Source organism: Monodon monoceros, unplaced genomic scaffold, assembly GCF_005190385.1.
Source record: "Monodon monoceros isolate NGI ecotype Baffin Bay Population unplaced genomic scaffold, NGI_Narwhal_1 Super_Scaffold_2, whole genome shotgun sequence".
NCBI classification, from domain to species: Eukaryota; Metazoa; Chordata; class Mammalia; order Artiodactyla; family Monodontidae; genus Monodon; species Monodon monoceros.
This window is the reverse complement of record NW_021703776.1, coordinates 48190321-48205919: the sequence shown is the minus strand read 5'-3', so window position 1 is coordinate 48205919 and position 15599 is coordinate 48190321. Positions and strand designations below refer to the sequence as shown.

Sequence of the window (15599 nt, the reverse complement as noted above, 5' to 3'; positions counted from 1 at the left end):
CTATTTTTGTTGTTAGTGTCTCTTTGTTGCTATCCCACATTTACAGTGCTGTTTTTGGATACATTAGTAATCAGAATACTCACAAATGTTAATTGATTGTCATCCTTTTAAAAACAAGATAAGGGCTTCCCTGGTGGTGCGGTGGTTGAGAGTCCGCCTGCCGATGCGGGGGACACGGGTTCGTGCCCCGGTCCGGGAAGATCCCACATGCCGCGGAGCGGCTGGGCCCGTGAGCCATGGCCGCTGAGCCTGTGCATCCGGAGCCTGTGCTCCGCAAAGGGAAAGGCCACAACAGTGAGAGGCCCGCGTACAGCAAAAAAAAAAAAAAAAAAAAACCAATATAAGAGTTATCTATGATTGGGCCTGGAAGGGAACCTAAAGGTCGTCTCAGGTTTGGCTCCTAGCACAGTGCCCTCCTACTCTGGCCAGAGTAAATGTTCAGCAAAGATCTATTGACACTTGTCCAACCCCTTCATCTTGGAGTGGAGAAAATCGAGGATCAGAGAAATGAATTGGCAAATTTCTCAGGGCCAGATTCTGGATCTCTGGATGAATCACTAGCAACACACTCCAACACATATCAAACTGTTACTGAGTCTAAGCGCATACTGCTTGCCGCACGACAGGCCAATAATCAAGAGATGAGTTCTTCGGGAAACAACTCTATTCAGAAAGCCAGCAAACTAAAAAAGATGGTGGGCTTGTGTCCCAAAGAACCATCTTGCCTGAGTTAGAATTCTGGCTTCTTTTATACTAAAAGGGGAGGGAGTAAAGTCAAACCTTTCCTGGTTCCCATCAGCCTCTGGAGGGGATGTATTCATTTCTTCCTCCCTGCCATCGTTCACAGGTGGGCCTGGTCAGAATGTTTCCTGTGAGCTAAACAAAGGTATTTTAGCTAAATGCATATTACCTAGGAGGCAGGGTTCCCAAATATGGGCCATTATGTATAATTTAAGCTTATAGGCAATATCCCTTTAGTGATTAACTTGTAATAGAATACAAAAGATTCTTCCCTATTACAAAACATGCTTTGTGTATTAAGGGATTCCAAGATAAACTACAGGAGTCTCATCTTTTTTCCTCAGGAGAAGCTTTTTTCCCCTGTGTAAAATTACAAAAACCCTCTCCACCCTTACCCCCAGCACTCCCTATCTCCCTTTCCCACTCTAATTTTCCTCCATAATACCCACCACCTTCTAGCATCCTATATGTTTTATCTATTTGTTTGTTTAATTGTTGTCTGTCTCTAGGAGCTTTTTCCATGTGCCATTTAATGTTTATTAAGTGTTCAATATATCTTTTTTTTTCTGATTAAAAAAATATGAAGTCTTGGCTTTGGCATTTAGTAACATGTATAGTCCTAACAACATCTCTACCTTTCATCTAACAACTGGAAATAGATTTGGGAGCCAGAAGATGCTACATTAAAACCCTGACTCATCCACTTTATAGCTGAGATCTTCAGATAAGTAATTTCAACACTTGAACTTTGTAAAATGGATTAAGGTGGATCCTTATGTGACTATATAAAATCATTTAGATAGGAGATAAACATATAGAAAAAAAGTAATAAATGTCTTCTATTATTATAAAACCTTTAGACTTCCTGTAGTCAACAGACTTAACTATTAAATAATCCCTGACGTGCCACCTCATTTTCTCACCTGGATTTAGTCATACTGAGCTCTCCACCCGAAATGTCCCTCCACTCCATCTCATTTCAGCCTTTTGAAATCCTACCCTTCTTCTGAGGCTGACTAAAAACTATCTCAGTCTCTCATTCCATTCCCAGTGTATATCTCTTAAGTCATTTAACATTACTTTGCTTTCTCTTACTCTAATTTATATGGTTGTCTTAGTATCAATGCTATACTGTAAATTTCCCAAGTCAGAAACTGTTCATCTGAAACTGCCATATCAACTAATAAATTGTCTCTACAATTTAATTAACTTAATAAGTGTTCAATTAAAAGCAGGCAAGGGAGGTATTTTTTATATTGGATAACTCAGAATTCTTATTGGCTTAACTAATGATTAAATCAACCATAGGGTAAAATTCCTGTTGCTTAAAAATACAGATTGTCAGCAGAAATTTGAATAAGATAAAAATTATAGGAAAGATGGTCCAGGAAGAAGGTAATAAAATCAGAATGTCCCTCAGCCTACACAGCTACAACTGGCAGTCAGTGACTCTGGGTTTTTTTCAGAAGTTGTTATTCCAGGGCCACCAGTGTACATATAGGTGAGTTTAAACTTCAGCAAGAAAAAAAAAACAAAAACGCTCACTGTTATTTTAATTTGGATTGATTTGATTTTAGCCCAATTTCAAAACAAGGCTAATTTCAGACTTCCTAAATTCTTAAAAGAATATATTGCCACAAGGAAGACAGTAAACTGAGTAATGAAAAAGACCAATTATATGCAGTAGAAATTAAACTCTTATATGGACCGAATTGGTAAATCATTTTGATACGATGAATTGTAAGTAATTGTTAATGAAAATTGGAACATCAGACCTGGTCATCTTGTGATTTCCTATTATTTTTATCTGGAAACGGAATCTTATAATAAATTGAACCAATATCAAATGAACCGAGTGCATCAAATGTGGGTTAAATATTTCCCTTAAAGAAACAATCATTTTCATGGCCTAAACAGTCACCATTTACTTTATAAATTTTAGAAGAGCAGAATTTGGGAGGTAACCTAGTTTTATTTATACTACAGCACAGAGGCAGAAGGGATCTATGTCTTGAAAAACTCACAAGATAAAACCAGAACCCTGCTTTTTTGAGCTCATGTTATATTAAATCAACTCCAATAAAATTAACCTCAACATTTGCTTATAGACTTTTCTTTACATGGATTTTTAACAGCATACTTAATACATTAGAAAAATAGTCAAAGAGCTTTCCCTTTCTTTACATGCCAAGGTAAATATGTCATAGTCTTTGCTCTTTTATACTTTAAAAGTGAAAATAACCACATGGTTAAGTTTTTTTTTTAATTTAGCAGATTCTTTAAAACATTTGTCAAGAGACAGTGGGCTAATAAAGGTTCATTTCTGATTACATCTGTCATCTTCATTGCAGAATGGTTTCTACACATACTATTTTGTAAAGTAACTTCATTAGAGGTAATATGTACAATATAAGTAAAAAGTTAACACAATTGGATACAACTAATAATGGATTTTAACATTTGTTTATCCAAAATATTTTGCTGATGAAATATGTCTTCGAGAATACACGAGAAGTTGCTTACCATGGTTGCCCCCAGGAGGTGAAGTAGTGCTTAGGAACAGGGAGCTACATACTCTTGTATTTTGTTTTTTTGTTTTTTAAAGAAAAAAGTACCCATCATTTTACCATTTAAAACCAAACAACAGCAAAATGTTTTTCAGTGCCATGTGATCATGAGATGTCAGCATTTCCCAACTCAGTTTAATCAGTTTACTTAATATGATATTATTAGCATGTGAATTATTTGATAAGAATAAATTTTTAAAATTATACTAATATGTATTTCATTTCTAATTTAAGTCTCATAATACTGTGGAAGAAGTTAAAGAACCATTTAAAGAACCATTATGGATTTATAAATATCACTGCATGCAACTAGATGATTTCACAGGGAAGAAATTTCAAGGCCAAAATAACTCTATTCTTATGATTTGGAACAGACGAACATTTATTTACTTAACCAACTTATTTAATCTGGGTGCTGAACTTATTTAATTCAGGCCACATTAACTTACTTTCACTAACTTATTTAAGCTAGTTTTAACCAACCTTTTAAATTTAAGCAATGGGGAAATTAAAAAAAAAAAATCAGTTCTGGAAACAGATGTGAGCTTTTTGTCTTGGCTCACTGCTTGCTAACAGGGAAAACTCCTGCAGCTGATCCAAGTTTTTTGAGCCTGGGAGATCCTGGAATGTGTGGTATTTCAAATACAGAAAATGAAGCTCCTAAATATTTTTCTTTGTGAAAGTGATGTGTCAGATGTAGATACATAAATACAATTAGAAATGAAATTCACCTTAGCTAATTCACCCCTCCCCTACCCCATGACATATCTCACAAACTAGAAAACCAAAATCCGGGAAGAAATAAGTGACTTTTCTAGTGATGGCCAGTGGCAGAGCAGGGACTGCAACCCATGAGTACTCATCAAGGGGCTCATTGTTCTTTTCATGCTAATATATTTATTGAGGATAAGTGGGTGGAGCCTGGTGAGGAATTATGAGCAAACAAAAACCTCTGCTTACAAAACAGGGAATGGCTATGGTGTCTAAGGCCGAATACCCTGAAATATTCAGTTACTGCCTCTACTCAACTTGAATTTGACTCTATAGGCAGGAGGTAATCTCTGGGGAGAAAGGAATATGTATCTGACTGCTTGGGATACTTTATTTTTTCTTCCTACATGCTTTATTTTTCTTCTAGTCTTTTGAGCATCATTAACAACATTTTAGATAGTCAAAGGGAAACCTTGTATTGCATGCAAACGTTTGTCACATCAGACATTGTTCCTGGCTTCACAAAGTAGCAGCTAGATGCATGTTGCTTTCCAGAAAGTGGAGTAACCAATACTAAGCGAATCCACTGCAAACATCCAGGAAGATGCTTGAGCCAGGAATTCAAAACCCTCGGTGTCAAGTGTCACCCAAACCTTGACAGATGGGGAATGGAGAAATACTTTCTGGTAAGAACTTCAAGATTTCTGCTTCTGTCTTTTCTAGGATCATCCGCTTATACTTCGAACATTATAAAACATTCCCCTGAAGAAAGAATAAAACTCTGTTGTTGAGGATGACAATTTATTAATGTCAGAAAATGGCCGTGCGAGTTATAAACAATATTCACATCCCGATGCCTTTTTTATTCCAAAACTTGTTAATCCACTTCAGGTATTTAACAGACTGGGTGTGTATACATCAACAGATGTGATGGGCGTTTCTGTGATTACAGCTCAGTTTCATTTTCCTCTTAGGCCTTTTCTTAAGCGTCCACATTTCCCACAGTAAACATGTATGTAGCTGGAGGAAAGTTACATGCTGTATATTTTTGAAACTCTTGGAGAAGTGAAGGGCCGTTATTTCCTGCCGGCTAGTGTCCTCCTTTTCTTGCTTCACAAACAAAACCCGGATGTGACTTGGGGGGAAAAAAATGGAACAAAAAGTAAAACTTTTGTTGTTTCTCCAGGAAAGTGGGCTCGCTCAACTCGAACCCTTTGGCCCCAGCCCAGGCCGGTCTCCCGCGGGCGTGGCAGGGTCGGGAGCCGGGGCGGGCCCGGCCAGCATCCCCGCGGGAGACCGCACAGCGCAGCGCGCAGCCTCTCTGCGTCCTTGGGCCCCCTCGCAAATTCAACCCTCCCCGGGCTCCCGGGGGCAGGCTTCCTGGGGTTGTGGAGATCTGAGAAAAAGAGCAGGGGTTTTAAGATCCTGGGACGCTAGGCAGGGCTGGCGTGAGGGGAAGTCGTCGGGGCGCTGGGGGAGGCTGTCACCTCCTGCGCTGGCCGGGTGCGCAGGCAACGTAGTTAGTTCGGGGCGCGCCCTGGTTTGCGGCACGTCCAGCCGCCCCACTTCCACAGCTGTCCCTGCGCGCAGTCTGGGGCGAAAATGCCGGCCCTTCACATCGAAGATTTGCCAGAAAAGGAAAAGCTGAAGATGGAAGTTGAGCAACTTCGCAAAGAAGTCAAGTTGCAGAGACAACAGGTAAGTTGGATGTCCCAGAATATTTCCTTCTCTGAAATGAACCAAAGTCAGCTTTTCCTAGTTTGTTGCAGTAAAACAGTTTTTGGCTCGGGGGCTGGGGGGGTGGGGGTTGGGGTTTTGTTTTGGGTTTTTGTTTTTGGTTTTTTTTCTTTTTTTCTGCAGCTTCTTTTGAAGAAGGGCTTTGGTGGTGCTTGGGAACTGCCAGCTGATGTGGGGAAATCACAGGAGGTAAAGGAGAGAGCAAGGATCTCATGAGTAATTTTAAAGCCAAATGTTTGAGAATGAGGGGAACAGACAAGAAATTCTGCCTGCTGTTAGTTGGTTTTAAAAACTACTCAAGCTGTAGGGAAAAGGCAGATGGCTACTTAGTTCCTTGATCTTTTTCATAATGGGAAAGAACGGTATTTTAAAAAAATCACAATGTAAGTCTTGAATTACCTAGTTTTGAGTTTCTTCAGGGCTCTCTAGGAAGTGTGTGATGAACAGTCCCCTGGGGCTTGGGAGCAAAACATTACAGTATCTATCTTTATTTATTTGTAAATCTCATCCCTTTATAATTTCCACTTTATGGTTTGTAAGTATGTGCAATGAACTAATACCTATACAGTAGTATCTGTATTTATTTATGAACAAATAATTATACTGCATACAAAAGTTCTTTTTCGTGATCATGATTAGAAATTTTAGAGACCACTGAAGTGGATTACAAATTCTGTTAGAACATATGTCCCAGTGTTCAGAAGTCTCCACTGAAATTTGTTGGAGACTTTGTAATTTTTACTTTAAGTTTTTACTGGGAATACAGACCTTCGTTTCTTCCCTTTTTCCTCAATCAGGCAACCTGTAGTCCAGGAATAGGTTTTTGGATAGATAATTTTTTAAGGGAAAAATAGTCCTTTCTCCCCAACAAGAAACATAGTCCCTTCTCCCCAGCAAGAAAAATTTAAACTGATTTTATTTCTCTATGGTCTAATACTAGAAAAAGGTAAGGAAAAAATGGAAAGGAAGTAGGTATGGTTAATACGTTCACTTACCTTCCTGCTCTAGTTATGGTAAATCTGTTCATAACAAGAGTCTTGTTACTCAGAAGGCACATTTTGAGTGATGTTTGGAATGTGCAGGCTTTTTTGTGTTTTACTCTTTATACATTTCTTTCTCAAATTTAATCTGTAACTTCCAAATCCCTAGTCTTCCAGGATTTTGAAGTTCACAGTCCTTTTTGTACATGTTGAAAGTTTCTGTGACTTATTAATACTGCTGTGTTTAAAGGAAAAACCAAAGTTACAGGACCCAGTGCATAGGATTGTTTTTTGAAACTTTAAGGGATCCATTTTGTGGATGGCAAAGCCCACAGTTTGGCATCTGTTGATCACTTAGATTTTTTTCACGCATTGAACCTCAGAGGTTACAAATTAAACAGAGTTGCATATATTGAAGTAAAGCATTGTCTGTGCCAAGTTGAAATATCTTAATATTTGATATCACTATACAGAACTTATAGGGAAAAAAAGAGACAAGTGTCTTCCAGTTATCAAGCTTCAAATTAGAAATTGGGCAGGGGCCTGGATGCAGCTGACTGTGTGGAGGTTAAAGGTATCATTCATTAGCCTTTCCTCCCTGCCAGCTCCCTCCACTCCTTAGGACACACCCTGCTGGATTGGCTTTCCAGTTCCAGAAACCCCAAGTCTGTGCCAGAGGGAGAGAAAACTTCAGGGATAACCTTAGAGGGTAGAGGGAGAGGCATCTACGTCCTAATAATAAGGTTCCAGCATTTTATTATGCACTTTGAATTATAGAGTCTTAGTGCTAGAAAAACATTATGGCTCTTAGAGATCATTCAACCCACTCACTTTTAAGGATTAAAAAACCTGAATCCTGAGGAGGCTAACCAGCCTTTTATTTAAGACCCCAGAGATAATGATAGAGCAGTTATTAAAACACTAAAACACGTATCTTCTTGATGCCCAGTCCACTATTTTGTCAATAAATTGTTCACTTCTGAGCTGTGTACTCTGCTCAGGCCAAGGATACAAAATTCACAGGCTGAATTCTGGCTCTAGCTAGTTGTTGTTCAAACATATCCTCTTGACTGTGGAAGGAAATGCATCAGAGAAGTCATTATTCACTTCTGGAGGTTACACATCTTTTTGGAAACCTAATGAAGAAGCCTCTCTAAGAACAGATACAATTTGGGGAAACATGAGTCTTATCCACAAATGTCTCTGTGGCCACAGAGCCCAGCTTATGGACACTTACATCATCACCTCTGAGAATTCACTTAAAATGCCCGCACAATGAATGTCAGCAATGATTGACAGCAAATGTTACCTGAGAGAATGGTACTTGTAAAGATTTGTAAAGATTTTATTTTGCCACATTTTAACTGTATCACCTAGGCCTCCACCCTGACGTGCCAAGAATCTTTGAGGTGTGGGAGTAAAACACTAAATTTTTTATTTTTAAAAAATTTTAATTGTGGTATAATAGACATGAAACATTATGCTAATTTTAGACACATAACATAGTGATTTGATATGTGTATATATTGCAAAATGATATATTTTTGGCTAGTTTAGAATCTCATCTTTTAATAATTTCTAGTTTATATTTTATGATTATACATGATGTATTAACACAGTAGTAACTGCACTTAGGTATAAGTAAATAATTATGTACATTTTGGGATACATATGCAAACATTTTTTAGTGATCAACATTAAAACAGTTTGAAGATTACTAATCTAGATTACAAAATCAATGGGAACATTTGCCTAGTTTTAAGAGGACTCCACTGGAATTTTCTGGAACTTCTCTAATTTTTACTTCTAATTTCTTACTACTAATGCAGGCCTTCATTAAGACAGTAATCCTTTTTTTCTTTCTTTCTTGTTTATTCCCCTCCTTTTTTTAAAAATCAGTCTTACAAACTGTCTCTTTTGAATGGAGTTTCTGAAGAAACTATTCAATCCTTCCTCCATTCAGAAAAAGTTTAAACTACTTACATAAACACAAGCCTCAGATAAGTCTACTAAGCCTCTGGTAAGTCTTTTCTTATGATCAGTTCTGAGCAGAAACATGGGGTGGGGATGGGGGTGACTTTTGGACAACATTAGCCTCTCCGGAGTCAGACTTTCTCCAATGCTTCTATCATTTTATGAAATTGCAGAACCTGGCACATACCCAGTAAGTGAGACTTTTTGCAGGTCACACCCCAAAACATTTGGGGAGTATCTACTATTGCATCTGTTCATTAGCATGCAAAATTGAAAGTGGAGTATGTTTCAGTTCCTAAAATATGGTGGACACGTCATAATTGTATTTCAGCAGAGGAAGGAAATCATGAGGCATAGTGGATAGAAAATGCTGGTGGTAATTTTTTTTCTTTCAGCAGCTTTATTGGAGTATAATTGCTTTACAATGGTGTGTTAGTTTCTGCTGTATAACAAAGTGAATCAGCTATACATATACATATATCCGCATATCTCCTCCCTCTTGTGTCTCCCTCCCACCCTCCCTATCCCACCCCTCTAGGTGGTCACAAAGCACCGAGCTGATCTCCCTGTGCTATGCGGCTGCTTCCTACTAGCTATCTATTTTACATTTGGTAGTGTATATATGTCCATGCCACTCTCTCACTTGGTCCCAGTTTACCCTTCCCCCTCCCCGTGTCCTCAAGTCCATTTGGAGGTAATTTTTTTAATACAGTGACTTTCAAACTTTTTTGACCCTGACCATAGTAAGAAATATATTTTACATAGACTGTATCATTCATATATATTATATAGGCTCTGTGCTGTACTCTAATATTTTTATTCTATTCTATTTCATTTAAAAACTTCTGGTTGTACCCAATTATATTAATTTCACTGAAGGGTGGTGACAAAGTTTGAACAATCCTGACCTGATTCATTCTTTCTTTCCTTTCTTTTTCTCCTTAAGGTGTCTAAATGTTCTGAAGAAATAAAGAACTATATTGAAGAACGTTCTGGAGAAGATCCTCTGGTGAAAGGAATTCCAGAAGACAAGAATCCCTTTAAAGAAAAAGGCAGCTGCATTATTTCATAAATAACTCTGGGGAGAAACTTCCTCCTCAGTGGAAGAAGTAGTTTGTTGTAGTTTTCTGAAATAAAACCGACGTGCCTTTTAAAGAAGGAACAACAAAATTTAAAGGAGACTTTCTTAAGTGCTCACAGAGATACGGTTTTGTCTGAAAGCTATGTGCTTCTCATCTTGCGCACTACACACCCCTTTTAAGAGGACAGAGAGTATCAAATGTACGATTATGGGAATAAGGACATCACTTGTGCATGACTCACCTCTTTCAGTATATTGCTTGATGCCTCAAATAAAGTTTTCTCTGGAAAATGAGTGTGGGTGATTTAAGAAGTTGTTTTGGGGGATTTTTTTTGTTTGGTTGGTTTTTTTGCATTACCTTTTATACTTCTCCCATAACCTTTTGGGTGTTTGGGACCTGTATCTAAAGATTAGGTGGTTTGATAAATCAGGTCTCAGATCCAGCTCTCTCTGCTTCAAATCTCAGGAGGTTTACAGCACTGAGTTCTGACTCCTGGAATGTTTTCATCTAACATTAACTATTAGGGAACTGAGTGAGTAGAGTACCTAAAGTTGATGGAGTCAGATTATTTGAGTCAGGAACCAGGCCAAGCCACGTCTACACTAGCACTTCCCGGTTTATCGTCATACAGATTTTGTTCAGAGTGTTTCTACGATAGTGGCCTGGAGAAAGGGAGTGGGCTGGGAATCAGGAGGACCCCCTGGGGGCCAGCGCTGGTCTGTCCTCCCGCAGGGAGCTGCATCTCCAACGTGATTGCCAGGCCTTGGCGTGGCGACCCTCCAGTTCTGTGGCATTGGGCACTGGCACAGATGCTTAGCTCTGCGCCTATGCCTACCAGCCTCTTCCAGCAGGCCCGGGCCAAGCTCGCCTCCTTTATTTCTCCAAAGGGACAAATTAACCTTTTGCCACTTTCTAAAATTAGCTTGCCTTATTTCTCATTGCTTCGTTGGAATTCTTCATGTATTCTGGCCACTCATCCTTTGCTGGTGAAAGGTGTTGTGAATACTTTCTCCCGATTCACAGCTTAACTTTTCACCATGGGATCCTAGCTACAGAAGTTTTAGCCTGAGGATGCAGTACGCCAAAGTATATGGCCTGGCCCCAAAGGTATCTCAGAAAAGCTGTGGACCAAGATTGTAAGGGTTCTGCTGGGTATGTAGGTGTGGAATGTATGGTCAGGCCACTCAAGATGGCTGTTCCCTTGCTCTGTGTACATCCGCTGCCAGACCAGGGCCTGCTTCACCTACACCCTATGCAGGGTACTGACTGACCTTCCTATGTCCTTGCCCCAGGCCCCAGCTGGTGATTGTTATCAGCAAAGGGGTTGTGAGGGGCGTGCCCCTCTACTGGTTTCCCTGGTAACTAATGAGCCGGCCTGACGTCAATTCCCCTATAACTGGTAACCTCTCCCAGCACACCCTCCACCGGCCCCTCCCCACACGCCCTTCCCCGGAGCGAAGATTCCTGCCGTCGCGTCCTGCCTGCAGTCCGCAGTATCCGGTGAGGTGTCACTCCGGGACCTTGCTTCAGACATGTAAGCTCCCCCGTTCTTTAAACCATTGATGTCTCTGTTGCTGGAAAAAAACAAACAAAAAAACCAACAACAAAGTATATGGCCTGCTCAAGTCTTTCATGAAGGCACCGGCAGCACGACCTCAAAGAAACGGACCTTTCTTCCTTTCTTTGAGCATTTTTGCCCTCTTCCTCTGTTTTTTTGGATGCAAATTGCACCAGGTTAAAGTGAAAAGAAAGACAAGCAAAACCGTGACAGGTTAGCTCCAGCTGAAATGGGTTTAGTTACTAACTTGCTCTGCAATTTTCAGTGTGGCATGGAAGCCCAGGTTTCTCCTCAAGGAGGCCTTTTCTCCTGCTTATATGCATAGGTGTACCTTATTAAACCAGAGAGGTGCCAGTGACCTCTAGTAGCTTCCTAAAGTATATCAGCATCCTGCTTCCGAAATTACCTTCCTTCCCCTCTCAGAGAAGGAACAAGATACCCCAGGCCTTTGAAAGAGCAGGTTATAGCAAACCAAGAGCTGGAACGATTTCCTTCCGTTTCCTGCGTTTTTTCCAAGTGTTGACGTCAATTGGGATTACTGGGAGCCCAGGGATAATTTTATCACAAAGCATGATCAACTCCATGGTAGAGTTTAAAAAAGTAAAGATATTTTTTCCAACAACCATAGAACAATTAGTATTGGGGATGTATTGCTATTATTAGTTATTTAACATTTAAAGTGGCATGGGATTAGTACCTTGGTGCTTGAAAAGTTTTACTTTAATGAGCTGTTTCATTTCTTTCAAGTCATAAGGTTTTCTTCTGTTGTATAGGGAAGCAACCATCTGGTATTCTGGTTATTGGGAAGATAGGTCAAATCATTTGTTTCCTTCAGGGAGGGCCAAGTCAGCACCTGTATCCCCTAACTTCTTGAGAGTTGTGGATTACGAGGCTGATCCTGAATTTCTGTGAGTCACATTCACCTATTCAGTCATGTATGCCTCCAAGTCCTAGCGTTTGCTTTTCATGTACTTTCAACCGTATGACAAATTAGTCAGCCCACTTCAGTTTTTTCCTTAATAAATATCCAATCTCACAGATGTTTCTACTAAATCTAATTATGTTTTTTTCTCACTGTTTCATCATAGTAAATCAGCAAACCTGTAGAATTGTAATAAAATCCTCTTGATTTTAGAGTGTTCAGCTGCTAAAAATGTATTAGCTTACATTAGGAAGAAAATGAAAAAATATGGTAACTGTGTATTTGGATATATTGTAAAAGTAACCTTCAGTAAGTGGGAATTTGTTAAGTAGAATTTAAATCATGGGTTTAATTTCTTCCCACATATCTAGTTCTGTAATCATTCAGTATCTGATTAAAGAGTTACTGTGCTTTGTGCTTTGAGACTTAGATTCTATGAACTCATATTAGCAAAATTGGTTTTTCTATTTCTAGGCAGAATTAACAATATGAAGCTTACCCATACTTGGTATTTCAAGACAATTTATTTTGTATATTGGTTGCAAACTGGTATCTCATTATTGTCTAAATTTGCACTTCCTTGATTTCCTGTGATTTTTGCAGTCAGATTTTCATGTACCTGTTGACCATCTTCACCTATTTCACTCTCTCAACACCCCACCTCTAGCAACCACCAATCAGTTTCCTGTATCAATGAGTTTGCTTTTCTTTTCTTTTCCTTTTTTTTTTTTAGATTCCACATATATGTGAGATCATATGGTATTTATCTTTGTCTGTCTGACTTATATCACTAAACATAATACCCTCAAGGTCCATCCATGTTGTTACATGGTAAGATTTCTTTCCTTTGATATGGCTGAATAATAATTTCATTGTATATCTATAACACAATTTCTTCATCCATTCATCCATCAGTGGACACTTAGATTGTTTCCTTATCTTGCCTATTGTAAATAATGATGCAATGAACATAGGAATGCATATATTTTTAGAAGCTTATGTTTTCATTTTCTTTGGATAAATACCCAGAAGTGGAATTGCTGGATCATATGGCAATTCTATTTTAAATTTTTGATGAAGCTCTGTACTATTTGCACCAATTTACATTCCCACCAACAGTGCACAAGGGTCCCTTTTTCTCCACATCCTCGCCAACACTGTTGTTGCTGGTCTTTTGGATAATAGCCATTCTAACCGGTGTAGGTGATATATATCAGTGTGGTTTTGATTTGCATTTGCCTGATGATTAGTCATGTTGAGCACATTATATTATACCTATTTGCATCTGCTTTTATTTGTTTAAATAAACTTCGGATGTTTGTACAGGGAACTAATAAAAATTGCTACCTATTAGGGCCAATGTTGGGTACAGTCAGGTGGGAAAGGATGAGATGGAGATTTCTCATTGTATATTTTTGTATAAAGTTTTGATTTGGGGATCTTGCAAATATATTATCTAGTTTAAAAATAAAAGTAATTTAAAATTAGAGCAAAATTCATATTTCTATGTATAGCCTTTTGAAAGTAAGTATAATTGGGTATTAATATCATATGAATCAGTAATAAGTTTGTATAGTTTACAGGATATGACTAATCATCATAGAGTTTGATCTGTTAAGCTTATCCCACCAAGTAAGACAAATATATTGAGTCAGTAATAGTTATACTCCACCTTTATCTCTTCTAATTGAGTCTTAGAAGGATGATGATCAATGAGAAGTAAGCCCCTATTTCTATTAGAACAGCCTAGGAGAGCAGGGACCAGTGAGAAGGTATCTTTGATTTAATAGAAGGAGTGGGAAGATCACAGAAGGAAAGTGCTGGGGGCCCTCTCCTGTTAGGGTGAAACCTCATACCGTACTCTGTGCATTGAGCTGTCCTAACCAGGGAAGACCAGGACATCCTCAGCACCTTTTCCAGTCAAGCTACACTCAATCTGAAGGGAGGAATCCACAGACCATTAAAAACCATTCACTGACATTGGGAGAATGTAGAGCCTCACTGATGCCATTGCTTCCTTTTCCTTTTGGCTCACACACGCATTAAATGATGACCTCTTTTTCTTTGAACAAAGAATAAAATCTAATATTAAAGAGTACATAATTTCATTGAACATGAAAATGGACAGGGAGGGATTAAAATAGGTGGATTATAAATTTCAGAAATTGGCTCCAAAGTTATTGTGCAAAAGTTACACTTAAGGAAATAGATCCTTGTAAAATTCTACAGTCATGAGAAATAATCCATATTAACAAATATGTAAAGGTATGTATGCATTTATTTATTCAACAACAAAAATATTTGGAGCTCCCTCTATGTACAGGGCACTGGTTTAGGCCTAAGGGGTACAGTATTGAATTAGATAAAACCCTTAAGATCATGGAATTTACAGAAATTATACTTACTCAGATATAGGTGGAAATGACAGAGTATATTATGATCTCTAAGGAGAAACAGGAAAGTATGTTTTGTATTTTTCAGTGGTGATGCTGATGATGGCATGATGATTACATTTAAATGATTATTATTCTTAATTACTTATTTATTTTTGGCTGTGTTGGATCTTCATTGCTGTGTGTGGGCTTTCTCTAGTTACGGCGAGCTGGGACTGCTCTTCATTGTGGTGTGCAGGCTTCTCACTACAGTGGCTTCTCTTGTTTCAGGGCATGGGCTCTAGACACGCAGGCTTCAGTAGTTGTGGCATGCGGGGGCTCAGTAGTTGTGGCTTGCAAGCTCTAGAGCGCAGGCCCAGTAGTTGTGGCGCACGGGCTTAGTTGCTCTGTGGCACGTGGGATCTTCCCGGACCAGGGCTTGAACCCGTGTCCCCTGCATTATGATTATGATGATGGTGATAAATGATGATGCTGATAGCTTATATATATGAAGTGCTTAATATTTGTCTGACACTGGAGTAAGGTTTTGACATAGATCGTGTCTTTTAATTCTCACAGGTACCTTATGTATTGGGTAAATAATTCACTCAAAATCATATAGCTAGTGTAACTAGCAAAACAGAGACTGGGCCTTAAACATTATGCAGTCGTACTCTCTTTTAGAAGCCAAAACATATTCAGAGTGAAAAGAATTATTAGCTCAAGAATTTTCCGAGGTGGCTTTTGGCATATGTGTAGCCAGCTACTATAGCCTCAGAAATTTTTGCCCTGTGTATGACGTAGAGTTTTATCGTCACTTATTTTAATTGTTTTCATTTGTTGGTTGATTGGTTGGTTGGTTGATTTTTTTTGTAATCACAGCCTAGCATAACAATTTTAACTTATCAAAGGGGTGAATTTTGCTTTGTTAAAATCATATCACAACTCTGAATTA

General features: G+C 38.7%; 1 protein-coding gene across 1 annotated transcript; it reads left to right on the top strand.

Annotated features, from left to right (window-relative positions):
• Positions 1 to 5229: 5229 nt before the first annotated feature.
• Positions 5230 to 10076, top strand: GNG11 (G protein subunit gamma 11). Its single transcript, XM_029232946.1, has 2 exons — positions 5230 to 5717; positions 9657 to 10076. The coding sequence occupies exons 1-2, from the start codon at positions 5622 to 5624 to the stop codon at positions 9780 to 9782; spliced, it is 222 nt and encodes a 73-aa protein (XP_029088779.1). The 5' UTR covers positions 5230 to 5621; the 3' UTR covers positions 9783 to 10076.
• The last annotated feature ends 5523 nt before the right edge of the window (positions 10077 to 15599 follow it).

Excerpts from the sequence above, each read along its gene's own strand:
- GNG11 (XM_029232946.1), top strand. The coding sequence starts at position 5,622 with ATGCCGGCCCTTCACATCGAAGATTTGCCAGAAAAGGAAAAGCTGAAG. Across the intron at positions 5,718-9,656 it reads TCAAGTTGCAGAGACAACAG|GTGTCTAAATGTTCTGAAGA; the intron begins GTAAGTTGGATG and ends TTTCTCCTTAAG.